At 36.1% G+C, this 14,843-nt stretch overlaps 1 protein-coding gene across 4 annotated transcripts in view; it reads left to right on the top strand.

The window, feature by feature from the left end:
* Positions 1-14,843, top strand: part of DROSHA (drosha ribonuclease III) — a 71,823-nt gene that overhangs the window by 10,909 nt on the left and 46,071 nt on the right. For all 4 annotated transcript variants that reach the window (XM_021552352.4, XM_077786109.2, XM_021552351.4 and 1 more), the window contains 7 exons: positions 131-285; positions 3,320-3,400; positions 5,113-5,199; positions 5,307-5,393; positions 8,496-8,567; positions 10,124-10,205; positions 11,350-11,424. In XM_021552352.4, coding sequence (XP_021408027.1) covers positions 131-285; positions 3,320-3,400; positions 5,113-5,199; positions 5,307-5,393; positions 8,496-8,567; positions 10,124-10,205; positions 11,350-11,424 — 639 coding nt within the window. The remainder of the gene's footprint in view (positions 1-130; positions 286-3,319; positions 3,401-5,112; positions 5,200-5,306; positions 5,394-8,495; positions 8,568-10,123; positions 10,206-11,349; positions 11,425-14,843) is intronic.

Below are 14,843 nucleotides of genomic sequence, written 5' to 3'. Positions count from 1 at the left end.
TTTTGTGTGGGTTTTTTTTTTTTTTAATGTTAACTCCAGAAATTAATTCATGATATAGAGAGTGCATTGCTATGGAAGAGAGCATGTGGAAGTGTTTTTCAGCCATCTTTATTTCTTCTGTGTGAGTCAGAGAGCTCCAGTGAGTCAGAGTGTGACTCTGAAGATGACAGCAGCTGCTCCAGCAGTTCAGATTCGGATGTTATTGACGTCATTGCAGAAATTAAGCGTAAAAAAGCACACCCTGACCGTCTCCATGAGGAATTGTGGTACAATGATCCAGGACAGGTATGGTGTGAGGGAAAAGTACTGGGTCAAAAGGTCATTCTCTAAATAAATTGAAAATTTTGCCTTGTTGTCAAACCTGCAGAATGACTTCTATTTCAAATGCTTTCTTTACCCCTGTTTTCCCTTTTCTCTCTCATCTTCTTCAAAGCTCTTCACTTTTGATTTCAAGAGTATGGATCCAGCTAATTAATCCTGGGGATTATTCAGTTGGAATCATGTCTGACAATGTTAATAAAAACTGAATGCTAACAATGTGCTAATGCTGTCCTTTTAGCCTTGAGATGAAGGTACACAACTGGAGAAAAGGCAGTATGTTTACATCCTTTAAAAATTTTTTGCCTTAAGCTCTCAGCTCATAATGATAAATAATATTTTAAATATGCAATTATTGCTTCTGATTTGTTGTCTGGTGGTTCTTTTGTAATTGCATGGAGATTGTAGTTCTCATTAAATGTAATTGCTGAGCTCATGAAGTGCTGTTTTGAATGTACACATGGCACAGAAGACTCATTTTTGTTTGCAAATCCACTATCTTCATCTTTCTTACTTAAATATTTTACAATCTATTTTCTAATTTCATGTGGCACCTCAGTAAATTTATTTTTCTGTCACTTTGTGTAATGTATGAATTTAGCATGCAACAAATCATAATGTGAAGAGATACTGGAATGCATATTGCCACTGTGGTAATTCAAAAGTCTGTTGAATATTCTATTACAGATTCATATTTATGCTTCTAGTTAAAAAAAATGATTGAGCATAGCTAGCTGTTTTTATTTGTATGGAAAACAAAATTAGCAAACTGTTTAGATATTTAACAGAAAAAATTGTGTAGCTCTTGGGCACACTTCAAAGTAATGTTCTATGAAGAATATTAACAGAAAAAAAAGTGAAATAACTGTAGAAGGAATAGATCCAGAAATGTTTGGTTTATGAGTTTCCTGCTGCCGAACGTTCTTTACCAAAAATTTTCTTGAGACTGACTCTTCATCTTTCTTGAAAAGGCTAAAATCAATCACGGTGAGCCCATCAGTGCTGTACTACTTCTGTGTAGATTTTATTTGAAAACATTTGAAGTTTTCATAGGTATCTATCTGATGTGTCAAGGATCTTTTTGTCAATAAATAAAACAGGAATGATTGCCGTGCACTCTGACATCTACAGGTACACCATCTGACATGGAATTAGATTAGTGGCATGGATCTTCCCAGCCCTTCAATCTGAGAAGCTTGTTTGTTAATTTGGATAATCTCCAGCAGTGCTGACTGTTGCCAGAAAATAAATTGACAAATTCAATGCCACCACAGTAGCTTTTGCCTTACAAATGTGATCAGCTTGTTTGTGCTGCTCTGTTGGTTATAGAAGGCATTGCCTATGTAAATTTGTGATCTCTCACCATCATTTTACCATCAATTCATGATTGCTCTCTGCAATCTCTGCATTATTTTTTTTTTGTATGAACAGTGTTGTTAGGGACAAGATAGATATGTATCTGATTGCTTCTCAAGTCTTAGACTTTGCAGGTGCTTCACATCTCTCTCAGTTTTGGCCTTTGTTTTTAAAATAACAGAGGCCGTATTCGTGCTGAACAGTGCTAAGAATTAAGGATGAGATTTTCAGAAATATGTGATGATTATTGAAATAGCCTCAGTAGATGCTTAGTTTTGGAGTACTGATGAGCAATTAGCTGTTGATTGTTTTTTTAACTCTCTTCTGTCTTGTTGCTGTACAAGCCAATGAGAAAGTATGCTTCTGCCTGTGAGCATGATTCTGTTTCTTTGAACCTGTTCTTTCCTCGAGGGTCTCAGAGTATGGGGAAAACTGTGTGAACACAAGCTGTCACATCACTCCATTGTTAAGATTGTGTGACTGAGTTTCCAAAGAAGTAGGGAAGTGTCCTGCTTCTTGTGTTCCTTTGCACATATTCATTGTGCCAGTCTGAAGAAACTGAGGTTGACATCAAAACTTAAAGGTTGCATCCCTATCCCAGCTGCTTAAAGCTAACAGTAACAGTGGTTTAGTGATTCTTGCTTCCTGTGGTGTCTTCACATTATATCTAACGTGTGATGATGCCATTTAGCCCCACTGTGGATGCTGTTTGTTTTCAGACTGCTTGTAATAGCATGGAAAGTTCTGCTGATTTTTCTATTGCATTGCAACTTTATTGTTTGTTTGGTTGTTTTGTTGTGGTTTTTTTTTTTCTAAAGGCTAAAAGGAGTTTAACATCTTGGATTCAAATTTTGATTACAAACTGGGGTTGGGAACTTAATTTCTTTTTCTGGTTTGTTTCTGGGATTCTTATGTTGGATTTCATCAATGAGCATAATGTAAGAGCAGAAAGCTTAAGACTGTTGCAGTAGGTGATAGTCTGCATTGATCTTGGTTGTAAAAGTGAAAAGAAAGACAGCAGCTTTATGTTATATTGCATTGGCCCTTTTTGGTTTAGGCACTTGATGCACCCATACAGAACACTCAAGTGGGTATTTTTTCCTCTTTTATCTCTTTTATTGATCTGTTCACAGAATGGATTTGAAGCATTCCCATCAATTCTTTAAAGTACCAAGTAAAATCTTTGAATTACTTGTATTTCAGAGGATAGCCTTGTACCATGGCACAGGGCTTAGTTGAGGATGGGTTTTCAGTCAGAGAGCTCAGTGGAACTCTTTGAATATGGAGAATTCAGCATGTAAATATTGACACATGCATGTTTAGGACCTGAATTTTGTTTTAGGTAATCAGCATGCTGTTTGTGTGTATAAGCAATGGAAAAGAGGTATATTGTAGCAGGGTGGTAGAATTCTGCTGAGAATGTTTTTTTGTGTCTTGTGCTTCTGAATCAGTGATGAAGTTCTAATACTTCTGTGCAGTTTTCTAACATTAGTCTACAGTGTTTTCAGTTTTATTGGCTTAAGAACATCCACTTAATCTAAGCATGACAGGCATTTAGAAGCATCAGCACTCAGGGCATTAAAACTAACATACTTTTCCAAAACCACTTTTCAATAAAAACAGAATCCTATTTTGTTCTTGACAGATGAATGATGGACCTTTGTGCAAATGCAGTGCTAAAGCCCGGAGAACAGGAATAAGACATGGCATTTATCCTGGCGAAGAGGTATTAGTAATTCTAAGGATTGCAGTTATGAATACAAACTTGCAGCTGTAAACTCCTACTTGGGTTGATTTGAGGGGGGTTTCCCATGATTTATGGGTTGAGTGAAAAAAACCTCTTTTGCAACTTTAAATCACTTAGTTACCTAAGCTCATACTTAAAAGCAATACTGGTAATGAAATCCACCTGGAAAGTATAGAAAACTTTTTCCTGTGTTTGTTTAGCTTTAGGTTTGTTTGTTTGTTTTTTTAAGTTTCTGAAACATGATTGTGTTAATAGAAAAGAACTTGTGATCAAAGATCTGGTATCTTGAATGTGTTGTGACGGGCCCACTTAGTGAAGTGATTGCTTTAAAAGAAAAGTAAACAGTAATTCTGCTGCTGAAAGAAGCAGAAGGCTTGTCAGGATGCATTCTTGCCTTAGCATGTAGGCTTTACCATTTATCTTTGTACTTTTTCTTAAAAATTTTGAAAAAAAAGGTGGCCTTCTTACATATATTTATGAAACAATTGTTTATTTATGTGAGGTTAAGGAGTTATGAACATTTCTGTGAATTATTTGAGTTCAGAAAAATCACTTTGGTCTGAAGCTTATTATAAATTTCTCCAGTTCAGGATTTATTCCTCCCCATGTTGCATCTAAGGTTCTTCTTGCAGAAAGAGAAGAAAATTTAGGAGGAGAAAACTACTATATATAAAACTTGCTACATGAACTTGCTGAAAACTTGCAGCTGTTCCCTGGAACAGTGCCATCTGGGAATCCCAGGTTTCACAAATTCTCCTTGGATATAATACTTCTCACAGTGTCCTGTAGGTGAAACTGTCTAGTTTTGAAACTAGCTTGTTTGCAGCTGCATTGTTGCATCTGTAGAAGCTTATTTTGGGACGGAAGAGCCAATGAAATCGCCTTCCTTACTGCCAGAGCAGTGTAGTAGTGTAGCTACCTTGCCATTGCCACAGGCCAGCTTTTGTTCTGCAGTTCAGAATAGTACCCTGCTCACTGCAGTGGTTTTATTCTTTTTTTCAGTGTATTCCAAACAGGCTGGTGGCAGCCTCCAAACTGCAGCAAGTTGTATGTAGGGCACATGAAAAACTGATTTTGTCTGACTCTTGAGGGGTTTAGGTCTTTACAGGAGTGCTTCAGTACATGCTGGAAGGAAACATGAAATTGCAGGTGTCTGGCTGCCTTTGGATCTCAAAGTCAAGCATTACAACCTGGGAGATAAAATGGTGTTTCCAGAGCCATCTCTGTGGTGATAGACTAATCCCTTCTCTTCAGGCCTCGGATTTCCCCCAAGCAAATGAGCTGATACCTGTCTGTCCTGATGATGTACCTTGAGATAGTCTCATGTGATGTCCAGGCTCCTCTTCATAAGCTTTTAAAATGTGTTTCCTGAAACACATTTATATAGGAGAGGAAATGAATCAGTCTGGAATGTAAACAGCTAACTGTTGTGTGTAAGAGAGATGGAGAGTTAAATGCAAAATAAAAAAAAAAAAAGCACCTTTTTTTGAATAGCTTTAAAAATATTTCTGAAAGTGAAAATGGAGATAAGGCCACCCTTTCCTCCTTCCCAGAATGCTTAATTATGACTACCTGCTTTTATTTAATTTTTCCTAATGCATATTTCATGGCTATTAGAAATGCTTTATTCTCTCTTTTAATCTAAATTTGCCTTGACTTTACACATAATTCTACTTACCTCTTTCTTTAAGCCCATTAAACCATGTCGTCCCATGACCAACAATGCTGGAAGACTATACCACTACCGAATTACTGTGTCACCTCCCACAAATTTCTTAGTAAGTACTTTATAAATAACTGGAACTAGGACACTGATTTTGTTTTTGGTGACAAAAGTCGTAGTGCTTCTTGCTTACTCCCTGATGGCTTTGTTTGCTTTTTTAAGACAGACAGACCTACTGTTATTGAGTATGATGACCATGAATATATCTTTGAAGGGTTCTCCATGTTTGCACATGCCCCACTGACAAATGTAAGTATGGTCATTGCTATGTACTTAGGTTCCATACAAGGGATTTCTTTAGAAAAAGAAAATCATTCTGCCCTGAAGCAAAACATCTCTAAAACAACAATACATGTATGCTACAAACGTCTTACCGGCACTGGGCACAGGGGAAAGATATTTGTGCTAATGAATCTCAGGTTTTGTCTTGACTGATTGTGGTAGGCAGCGTCTTTGAACTGTGACTGAAGCTGTGATATGCATCGAAGTAATGTTTTTATGTGTTTCACAGTTTTGAAGTGAATTAAACCATGGAACAACTTTCCGAGACTGCTAATTGGATTTAAATGGGCTGAGTGGGTTTATTAAGTTGGCGACATTTTAAAAAATAGCAATGCCAACAAAAAAAGTTTTCCTTTTAAATGGCAAATGAAATTTTTCAGAGATCCACTCTAAAAGGTTTTCTCTCTTCTTAAAACTTACCTCAGTGTATCCAATACTTTGTAGCATCTGTTGGCTTCTTCATGATCTAGCAAGTTACAATTTTTGTAAAAGCTGTAGATATGTACAGGTGTTTAATGTTGTGTTTTGAAAGGAAATGTAACAAGAAAAGGACATGATTGGTACCTGACAGCCTTGCTTTTCCAATATAAGCTGAGTTAACCAAACATTAATGGAAAATATGCAGATTATTAATATCTATATACTTGAAGATTTTTTTATTATCTTGGTTATTTCAAGGTTTTCTCAAAAAATTCACTGTGTGTTAGTTTCTATGGTTTTTATATCTATTACTGGCTACACCACCAATGCCACAAGTCAGTGTAAGAATGGTTATGAACACAGGACTGGGATGTAAGGATACTGGAACTGAGAGGCTTTGAGAAGGAATTACTTTGACCCTGACAGTTTGCTTACATAATGGATATGATAACACTTCACTTCTGGTGGTCAGGGGAAGGGAGTCTTGTTGACAAGTCAGTGAGGGAGTGGAGTTGAGCCTCTGGCATGGCAATGGGAAGCACTGCTGCCCCGTAGCATTAACTCAGCCTTGGGGTTCAAGGCAAACTTATCTCAAGTATTTAAGTTTTCACTTTGCAAATGAGCAAAAAGGAGCAGTTTTGTTTTACTCACATTAAATAATAAAGAGACCCCCTTATCTTTACAACTTTTGTGTCTACTGTATGACAGGAGGGCAGAAAGTTATGGAAATCTTCAATATACAGACAACAAGCAAAACTCTTCTTTGATATGAGTTGTTGGCAAAGCTATTAAGCTTACTATAAAATGCATGTTTACATACACTTCCAGATAGGGGAAGTGATCAGCTACAAATGATTCTTTTTGACAGAGTTGAATACAAAGCCATGCTGTGGTGGCAGTTCCTGTTAATAATAGATATAAAGGCCTTTGGAAGGAATCTCTTGATGTCATGAGATGATTTTGGCATACAACATAAATCCTGCACTTTGAGGGACACTTCAGAACATACTTGATAAAATGGAGGTAGCAAAAGGTAGTAAAAATAAAGATCTGAACACCAACATCTTTGCATTAATGAAGTTTCTGTAGTATGAAGTCTTAAGTTTGCACAGTTAGGGTTATTATTGAGCAATAATTCAGCAGCTCAAATATTAAGGAAAATGGTTACTAGAGTTACAGAAAAAATTATTTTCATACTATAAATACCAAACCAATTTTACAGAACCAACCTTGTGCTCTATTAATGTGTATTTTCTTGTGTACATGGAGTTCTGGTTCAAGGAGATCTTAGTTGTGGTCACTTCTCTAAAGTATTCAACTTCTAGTTTAAATTATGTGTTAGGAAGTAAGTAAACAATTCCTGGCCTTTTTTTAAAAGCCTCACTGATTTAAGTGTGACAGGTTTTCATCTCAGATTCTAAATTGTGTATTTATCTTCCAAGGTTTTGGGAGGGTTCTGTATTCACATTTGATACTGTATCAAATTGTAAGAAATGCAGTTTTGTTTGGTGCAGCTTTGTAATTTATCATGCAGATATCAGTAGATTTTTGTAGTCAAAATAGTCAAATATTTGACAGTGGGCTGTAAGAATATGCAGTCTGAATATTGTACTTAAGCTATGTACATTGATTTCACTGCAACCCCAGCACTGTTCAGATATTTATTTATGTGCTTATAAATGTAAAATAACCTTAGGTTGCTTCACTTTCACAGATCATGGAATTGTTCTAACATACTTTCATACCTTTGAGGCCAGTGAGTAGTAAAATTTGGTAAGAGCTGTAGATGTGTAAGGGAAAATTAGGCATTTTTGTAGTCTTTTAGGAATTTAGATTTTTTTTCTCAGAAAATCCCATTAAAAAAATGAAACACTTTCAGCAAATTATAGACTCTAAAAAGGTGAAAAAAGGGAATCAAATGTTTGTCTTGCTAGCTAGTCAGATGAAATTGAGAATATTTATGACATGAAATTAGTATAAAACTGCAATTTATCCCTAAGCTATAACATTTGTCATAAAGATGCATTTTAAGATAGTACAGCTGACACAATTGGCAGTGTGCTAAAAACACCTTGATTTCAGATCATTCTATCAATCTGATGTGCTGTGTCACAAATAAATTCACTTGCAAATATCCAAGTGAGAGAACATAGAGTTTTACAGGTGTATTTTGTCTCCTAAAGAAAAATATAAGCTATAATATTTGTCTTAAAGATGCATTTTAAGATAGTACAGCTGACACAATTGGCAGTGTGCTAAAAACACCTTGATTTCAGATCACTCTATCAATCTGATGTGCTGTGTCACAAATAAATTCACTTGCAAATATCCAAGTGAGAGAAGATAGAGTTTTACAGGTATATTTTTTCTCCTAAAGAAAATTTCATCTCCAGTAGATGGCATTATTTAACCTTCCTTCACCATCCCTCCTGTCAGCACTGTGTTTTATTATTGAGGTAAAGGCTGGAGCTGGTACTCCCTTTACACATGCTTGTGTTCTTGTCTTTGCATGATCCCAGCTGTTTTAGTAAGGGCCTTTTTCAGCAGAGAGTAATACATACAAAATGGTATATAAAATTGCATACAAAATTGTATTAACTATACATTTGATGCTGTATAGTTTTTAATGCTGAAAATTTTCTCTTCCAGATTCCTCTATGCAAAGTAATCAGGTTTAACATTGACTATACAATTCATTTCATTGAGGAGATGATGCCTGAGGTAAGATAGAAAATTAGTCTAAAAGTCAGGGTGGGTTATGAGTTATGATGTTATGAGTTATTGATATGTTTAATGGATTAAACTCTTTAGTGTCTCACCTTGTGAGGTCTTGAGAGACTGGCTTTGTTCTGAACAAGTGGCTGAAACAGAACTTGAACTTATAGGTACTAGCATAAATCTATCTACCTAGGCTATCTTATATTAAAATCAAACAATAAGAAGTGCTTATAAAAGGTTCCTTTCATTTTAAGTTATATGCAATATCTGTAAATTGAAGTAGGCATTACCTTTTCTTACATCTGACAAAAATAAGGCATGTACAAAGGTACTCCTTTGCCAGGACCACATAAGTCAATGGCAGAGCTGAGACTTAATCAGAAGTTTGAAGCTCTGAAGATTGCTTATCAGTACTTAATATAAGCTGTTGCCAAAACAAATTTCCTGTGGATACAAACAAAGCACATTGAGTTCATAATCTGTTTGTGGTGGAGTTTTTTATTAGTAATTAATGCCTGGTGGAGCGAGTTTGCCAAGTAAATTGCTGCAGTGGAACAGTGTGTATAGGTACAGAAACACCCCTGCATATTAACTACGAAGATTGGATCAGTATTTAATTTAGTCATATATATTTACATTTTTCTTTCTAGTTATCTCCTTTTTTGTTGCTCAGTGACATCTAAACTTATGCAACAGCCCTGAAATGCCTCAGAAAGAATAATGTCATCAAAACAATTAATTTCTTGTTAGTGAATGTACTATGTTGTCTGTACATCTTGAACTGAAACAACAAATGGCCACCAAGCAAAATAGGGAAGTCAGCATGTGGGAGGGCTTCTGGGTAAATGGCAACAGTTTTATTTGTAGACCATCTTTTCTAATGAGTTTTGAAAGAGATTTTGGTGTTGAGTTTGGAATTTATGGCTGATATCATACATGCACAATTTATATTAATCTGGCCTGAGTTTGTTCAGGAAAGATTATATGTTCGTTCACTGAAGGACCCACTTTCTCACTTGATGAAAAGAATGTGTTTGCTTTTTTTTTTTTCCCCATTTCATCTTTTTTCTTTTTCTTCTCTTGGCTATTTAGGTCATAATCCAAAATTTGTGCTGTACTCATATTTGCTATTGAAGTGATCATACCACAGATTGTGATTTATAAACATTTATTATGAGCATGTGGGGAAAAGTGAACTGTGAAAAAGATATTTCTCAGAAATGTGTTATCTGCTTAGCTTGCTCTGATGGAAGGGGTTTTAGTGCTTGGCAGATTATTGCAGATACATAATTTTTGCCTATACTGTTGATTTGGACATTGAGTGAAGAGGGTTCAATACCATTCTTTCTTGACGAGTCTTTCTGAAGAGACCACTGTGCTATGTTAGAGTAGATGATCACAAATATATCAATACTGTTTCCAGAACCCAGCTTCTAGTGTTTGGCAGATATGAAGACACCGTTTTATAAATTGTTTTCTATTTAATTATATATGAATGGTATTATTTGTATTGCAATATTATATATTCACAATTTTGGTCTATTTTTTTGTTTCCCCAGAATTTTTGTGTGAGAGGCCTTGAACTGTTCTCTTCATATCTATTCAAAGATATTTTGGAGTTGTATGACTGGAATCTTAAAGGTAGTGTGCTCTTTGAGATGGTCCTCAAAATAGCAGTGTAACTGCTGTTTTCCATGAGAGGGACAAATTTCATATATTCTTTAGTAAAATGAAATTAGAGTTCAGTAGTGTGCGCTGTAGCAATTAAAATGCAAAAACTTGGCACTGTATTCTCACAAATAAATTGAATTTCTGCCTTAATCCAGAACTTTTATATTAAATCAAACAGCAAATATTACTGTGTGTTTAATATTACAGAGAATCATGTGCATGGTATTTTGAAAGTCAGTGTGTCAGGTAGACTGTTCCCTTGTTTTACAAGCTAACAAGTTGCTCATACAGTATTCCTCTGCAGTCAACTCAGAAAGCAGTGTCATAGAGACAGTTGTGGAGAGTTGACGTTATCATTAAAGTTTTGTCTTTTGACAAGATGAAAATGCTTGTTTCTGTGAAGACTGCAGCAAAGGAGAATGCTTCCCATACTCTAAAAGAGAAATGAGAGTATTAGAGCAATTACACTTCAGTATCTGTAGGGTGTCTTGACTTTGTGGAGTTGCACTCTCTGCTTAATGCAGTTAAACAGAGGAGCACACAGGTTTAATACATTTTGTGTACCCTTTGGTTTGATACTAAATATATTCTAATATCAGTGTTGTCTCTCCTGATTGTTCTTTCTTTTTTTAACACCAGGTACTTACAGGTTTAGTTTTTTTTCTTGCAAAGGTTTATATGATGAATAGGAAAATAAAAAAAAAACACAAAACAGTACTGGAAATTTCCATGTTCTCTTTGTTATGCTGAACAAAACCACCCCACTAACTGGGAGGAGGTAAACTTGTGCTTGTATCTGTAAGGCTTAAGTATAATAATTAATTGATTATATAAACTAATATTTTTCTATTAGTGTTCTATTTAAAAGTATGGTGGTTTTGTTAGGTTCTTATTATTTTTAAATTATTTTAGATTTCTTTTAAATTGTATGTGTGAAAGCTTTCACTACAAGTTGTTTCTCTGTTCTTTATTTTATTTTCTTTTTGGATTGAAACTTAAGCTCTATCAAATGTAATTACCATTCATTGATTTTATCTGCAGCAAAGTTGCATCTCTTCTCCTTTTGCAACTATGTTGCTGTTCATGCATTTTCTGTATATTTTTCGTATTTAAGGTCCTTCACTTGAAAATGATTCTGTTTCCTGTCCCAGATACCACTTCATGCCACGGTTTGTGAGATTTCTTCCAGGTAATGTTTGTATTATATAGTTTTATACAAATTTGATCTAAAAGTCTTAAAAAAAAAACAAAACAGAAAACAGCCCTATCCCCCGAAATGAAAACCTCCAGAAAAAAAACCTTTACTGCAAGTCAAATAGCTGAGTACCTGATGTCTTTAGTGCTTGCTGGCTTCTACCTGAAGTCTTTAGTGGATGGTTTACTCAGAACTGGAATTCAGATGAGCAGGCTAAGTCTTGCTTCTAGCTTTTGCGTCTGTAGTCATTTTAGGCAGTGCTGGGTCCTCCTTGGTGTGCTCTGTGATGGAGCTGTGGCATTTGAGGAGTACTGTTATCTAATCTCACATATTTCATGCACTCCCTGCCCTGCAGGGTGCTGTGTGGTTAGATCACAATTGTTGATGTGCAAGGGTCAGCATCACTGGCACCCCTGAACACATGTTTTTCTGATAGTTACTTTATCCTAATGCAAGCTTAGACCTTGCAGCAAATAGTGAAAGACAAAAGCCACTGTTCCAATGCAGTTCAACCCTGGTGTGCCAGCCAAGGACAAGATTCCACATGGAGCATTGCGCTCATTTGGAGTGAACAGCTTATATAGGCATTTAATTCATCCTAAGACACCAGGACAGACTTTCAGCTGAAGTAAATGTCATGGCTCCATTGAAAATGTGTCCTGCTGATATCCTGCCAGTGATTGCTCCAGGAGGGTTGTGTGGACAGAAGGATGTGTTTCAGCTGTGGGATTTAGGGTGCAGATGAAACTTGGAACAACCTTCATCAAGAGGGCTGTGACCTGGAGGTACTTTCTGGTCTGGGTTTTTAAATTTTATTGGGATATTAATTATAACTGGTGCAAAATGAGTTTTGGCTTGTTACTGTGGAGAGTACTGATGGCCAGATGACTGTATTTCTAATTGTTGTTCCTTCCTGGATACACAGTACTCAATCAGAAGCAGAGCTCTGAGGCTTGCTAGCAAACATTGATTTGGTTTTGCTGAAGCAATTTACAAAATAAGCCATCAAGCCACATGTGGCTGATTACCTTGACCTCATCACAAAATGAGAACAAGTTTGTCCTGCCTAGTTTATGTAGCTTGAGGGTGCTTTCCTGTTAGGGATTTTTAAATTCTGACCTTTTTTTTTTTTTTTTTTAATTTTAGATTAGAAGTCAGCTCTTTCTGTGCTGTTGGGTTGTTTACTGATAGGGAGAGATTTAGTCTCTATAATATATATTCCTGTGTGCTGCTTCTTCTTTAAGGTCCCCAGCCTTCTAACTCTTTTTTATAAATGTCTTTTTTTTTATATTTTTGCATAGCATTTTTTTGACAGTTTTTTTTAATCAAGCTTTCATTTTTTATTGATTATTTTTTGAAGTATCCTTGAAGATTTTTAATTTTCAGAGAGAGGAAATCTATTTCCTTCAGGTATGTTTGCAGAACACTTCTTAAGTCTAATCAAAGGAGATGTTGGTGCATCAGATCTTCACACATCTGTCAGCTCTGTCTTTAAAGATAGGAATGAATTGCTGATTTCCCATCCCTTCTACTCTTTCTTTCTTTGCCTTTCTTTGCCTCTCTTTGCCTCTCTTTGCCTCTCTTTGCCTCTCTTTGCCTCTCTTTGCCTCTCTTTGCCTCTCTTTGCCTCTCTTTGCCTCTCTTTGCCTCTCTTTGCCTCTCTTTGCCTCTCTTTGCCTCTCTTTGCCTCTCTTTGCCTCTCTTTGCCTCTCTCTTTCTCTCTTTTTCTTTCAGCATTGTCTGAAGCTAATGAGGTTTGGGATGTCAGGTTTTCTTTGTGGATTTACTTAAGAGACAGGCCTTGAAGTAGCTCTGACCTAGTCATATCTGGTTTACTGAGATGCATATCATGCAGAACAGTTACTGTATTGTATTCATTTTCTTAGGTTTTTATGATGATAAATATATATTCAGAGAGTAAAAGCCTAGAAAAAGCACATTTGAGGTCCCAAGTACTGCATATTCTGATTTAGAAAGTACAGCAACCTATACATAACCTTCCCTGGGTAAGGATATACTTATTTTAGTGTTTGTTGGGTGGGGACTACCTCTTGCATAAGAGTATAATCCAGTTGTTGACAGGAAGACTTTGCACATTTAAAAATCTGTCCCTGTAGCTATTTAGAAGTATTTTCTATTTCCAGTGAGGTTTGGGGTGTGTTTTTCCCGCTTAAGATTCCTCTTGGAGTTTGAGTGAGTTAGCTGTTCTGAGAGGCCAGGTTACACCATTGCCTGTCATCATTTCTGTGCAGTAGTGCTGTAATCCCAGAAGAAATAAGAGAAGGGCTTGGTTCCTCACATATCTTGTAGAGGACATCATCTTACACGGTGCTGCTGTTGTGCAGGGGCTCTGCAGGCTTTTCCATCGTGCTTGGGATCACACTCCTTGTGCTGTGGTGTCATCCCCTATATTGCTCTAAGGTTTTACTTCTGGTTTGTCACCGTTTCTCTTTTGTGAGTGTGTTGATAGAGAGAACATATTCAGTGGCTGGATTAGATTGTTTCTGCTCCCTGAGGTAGGGAAATCAGTGTTTGTGTCTGTGGAGCTGAAACTTGAAGATTCCTTCATGCTTGCATATTAGCACTATTATTAAAGGAGGGAATTAGAGAGATTTATGTCAAAATTAAAGCATTGTGCAAACATGCAGTGACTTTTTACTGACATGAGCAGACTTACTGTATTTGAATAGTCAGAGATCTGAGTGATCAATGAGTGGTGATCTGTCAGGGCCATCACTCACCTTCCCTGTTTGCATATTCACATCTGTACCTGGCTACCTGAAACCAGTCAGATGATAGTGTTTTCTTTTGTTAGAAACAACCTTTGCTATGCATTTTTCCTGGTGTCTCAGAGGTGTTTAGTAATTTTTACATGCCCTTGATTCATTTAGTGACAGAAGACAGCATGAGGCTCCTTAGTCTTCATTACTGCAGTTATGGCATGTAAGCACTACAGATGAGTTTAAAGTGCAGGGATAGCTTACTACATTCATTCAGAACTATCCTGTAAAATTTTGAGTGTACTTAAAAAAAAGCTGTGTAACACCTAAAGGCTTTTTAACTGTTGTTGTGAAAATAATGATAAAATTGTGAAAAGGAACATATAACTGGACAACATAACTGATTGTTTTGCTTACTCATTTTAAAGTTTATTCAGGCAAGTTAGAAACTTCAAGCTTACAGTATGATGGAACTGTTAGTCTTGCCACCATTACTATTACTGCTTCAGTTTAGCAAAGTGTTTATGCCTGAGCAGTATTCATCAGTAAAACATTTGCCTTCATATTTGTCAAATCATATATTCATTTTGCATTTTATTTTGCTCATACAAATGCTTAGTGTTCTACATATTTTCTTTTATGCGCTTGCTTTAGGAATGAATCTCTGAAATGTGTTTTTTTTATATTTATGGT

The sequence above is a fragment of the Lonchura striata genome, chromosome 2 (genome assembly GCF_050655825.1).
Source record: "Lonchura striata isolate lonStrDom1 chromosome 2, ASM5065582v1, whole genome shotgun sequence".
Lineage (NCBI taxonomy): Eukaryota > Metazoa > Chordata > Aves > Passeriformes > Estrildidae > Lonchura > Lonchura striata.
Note: the sequence above shows the minus strand (reverse complement) of the source record. Positions and strands in the feature narration are given on the sequence as shown.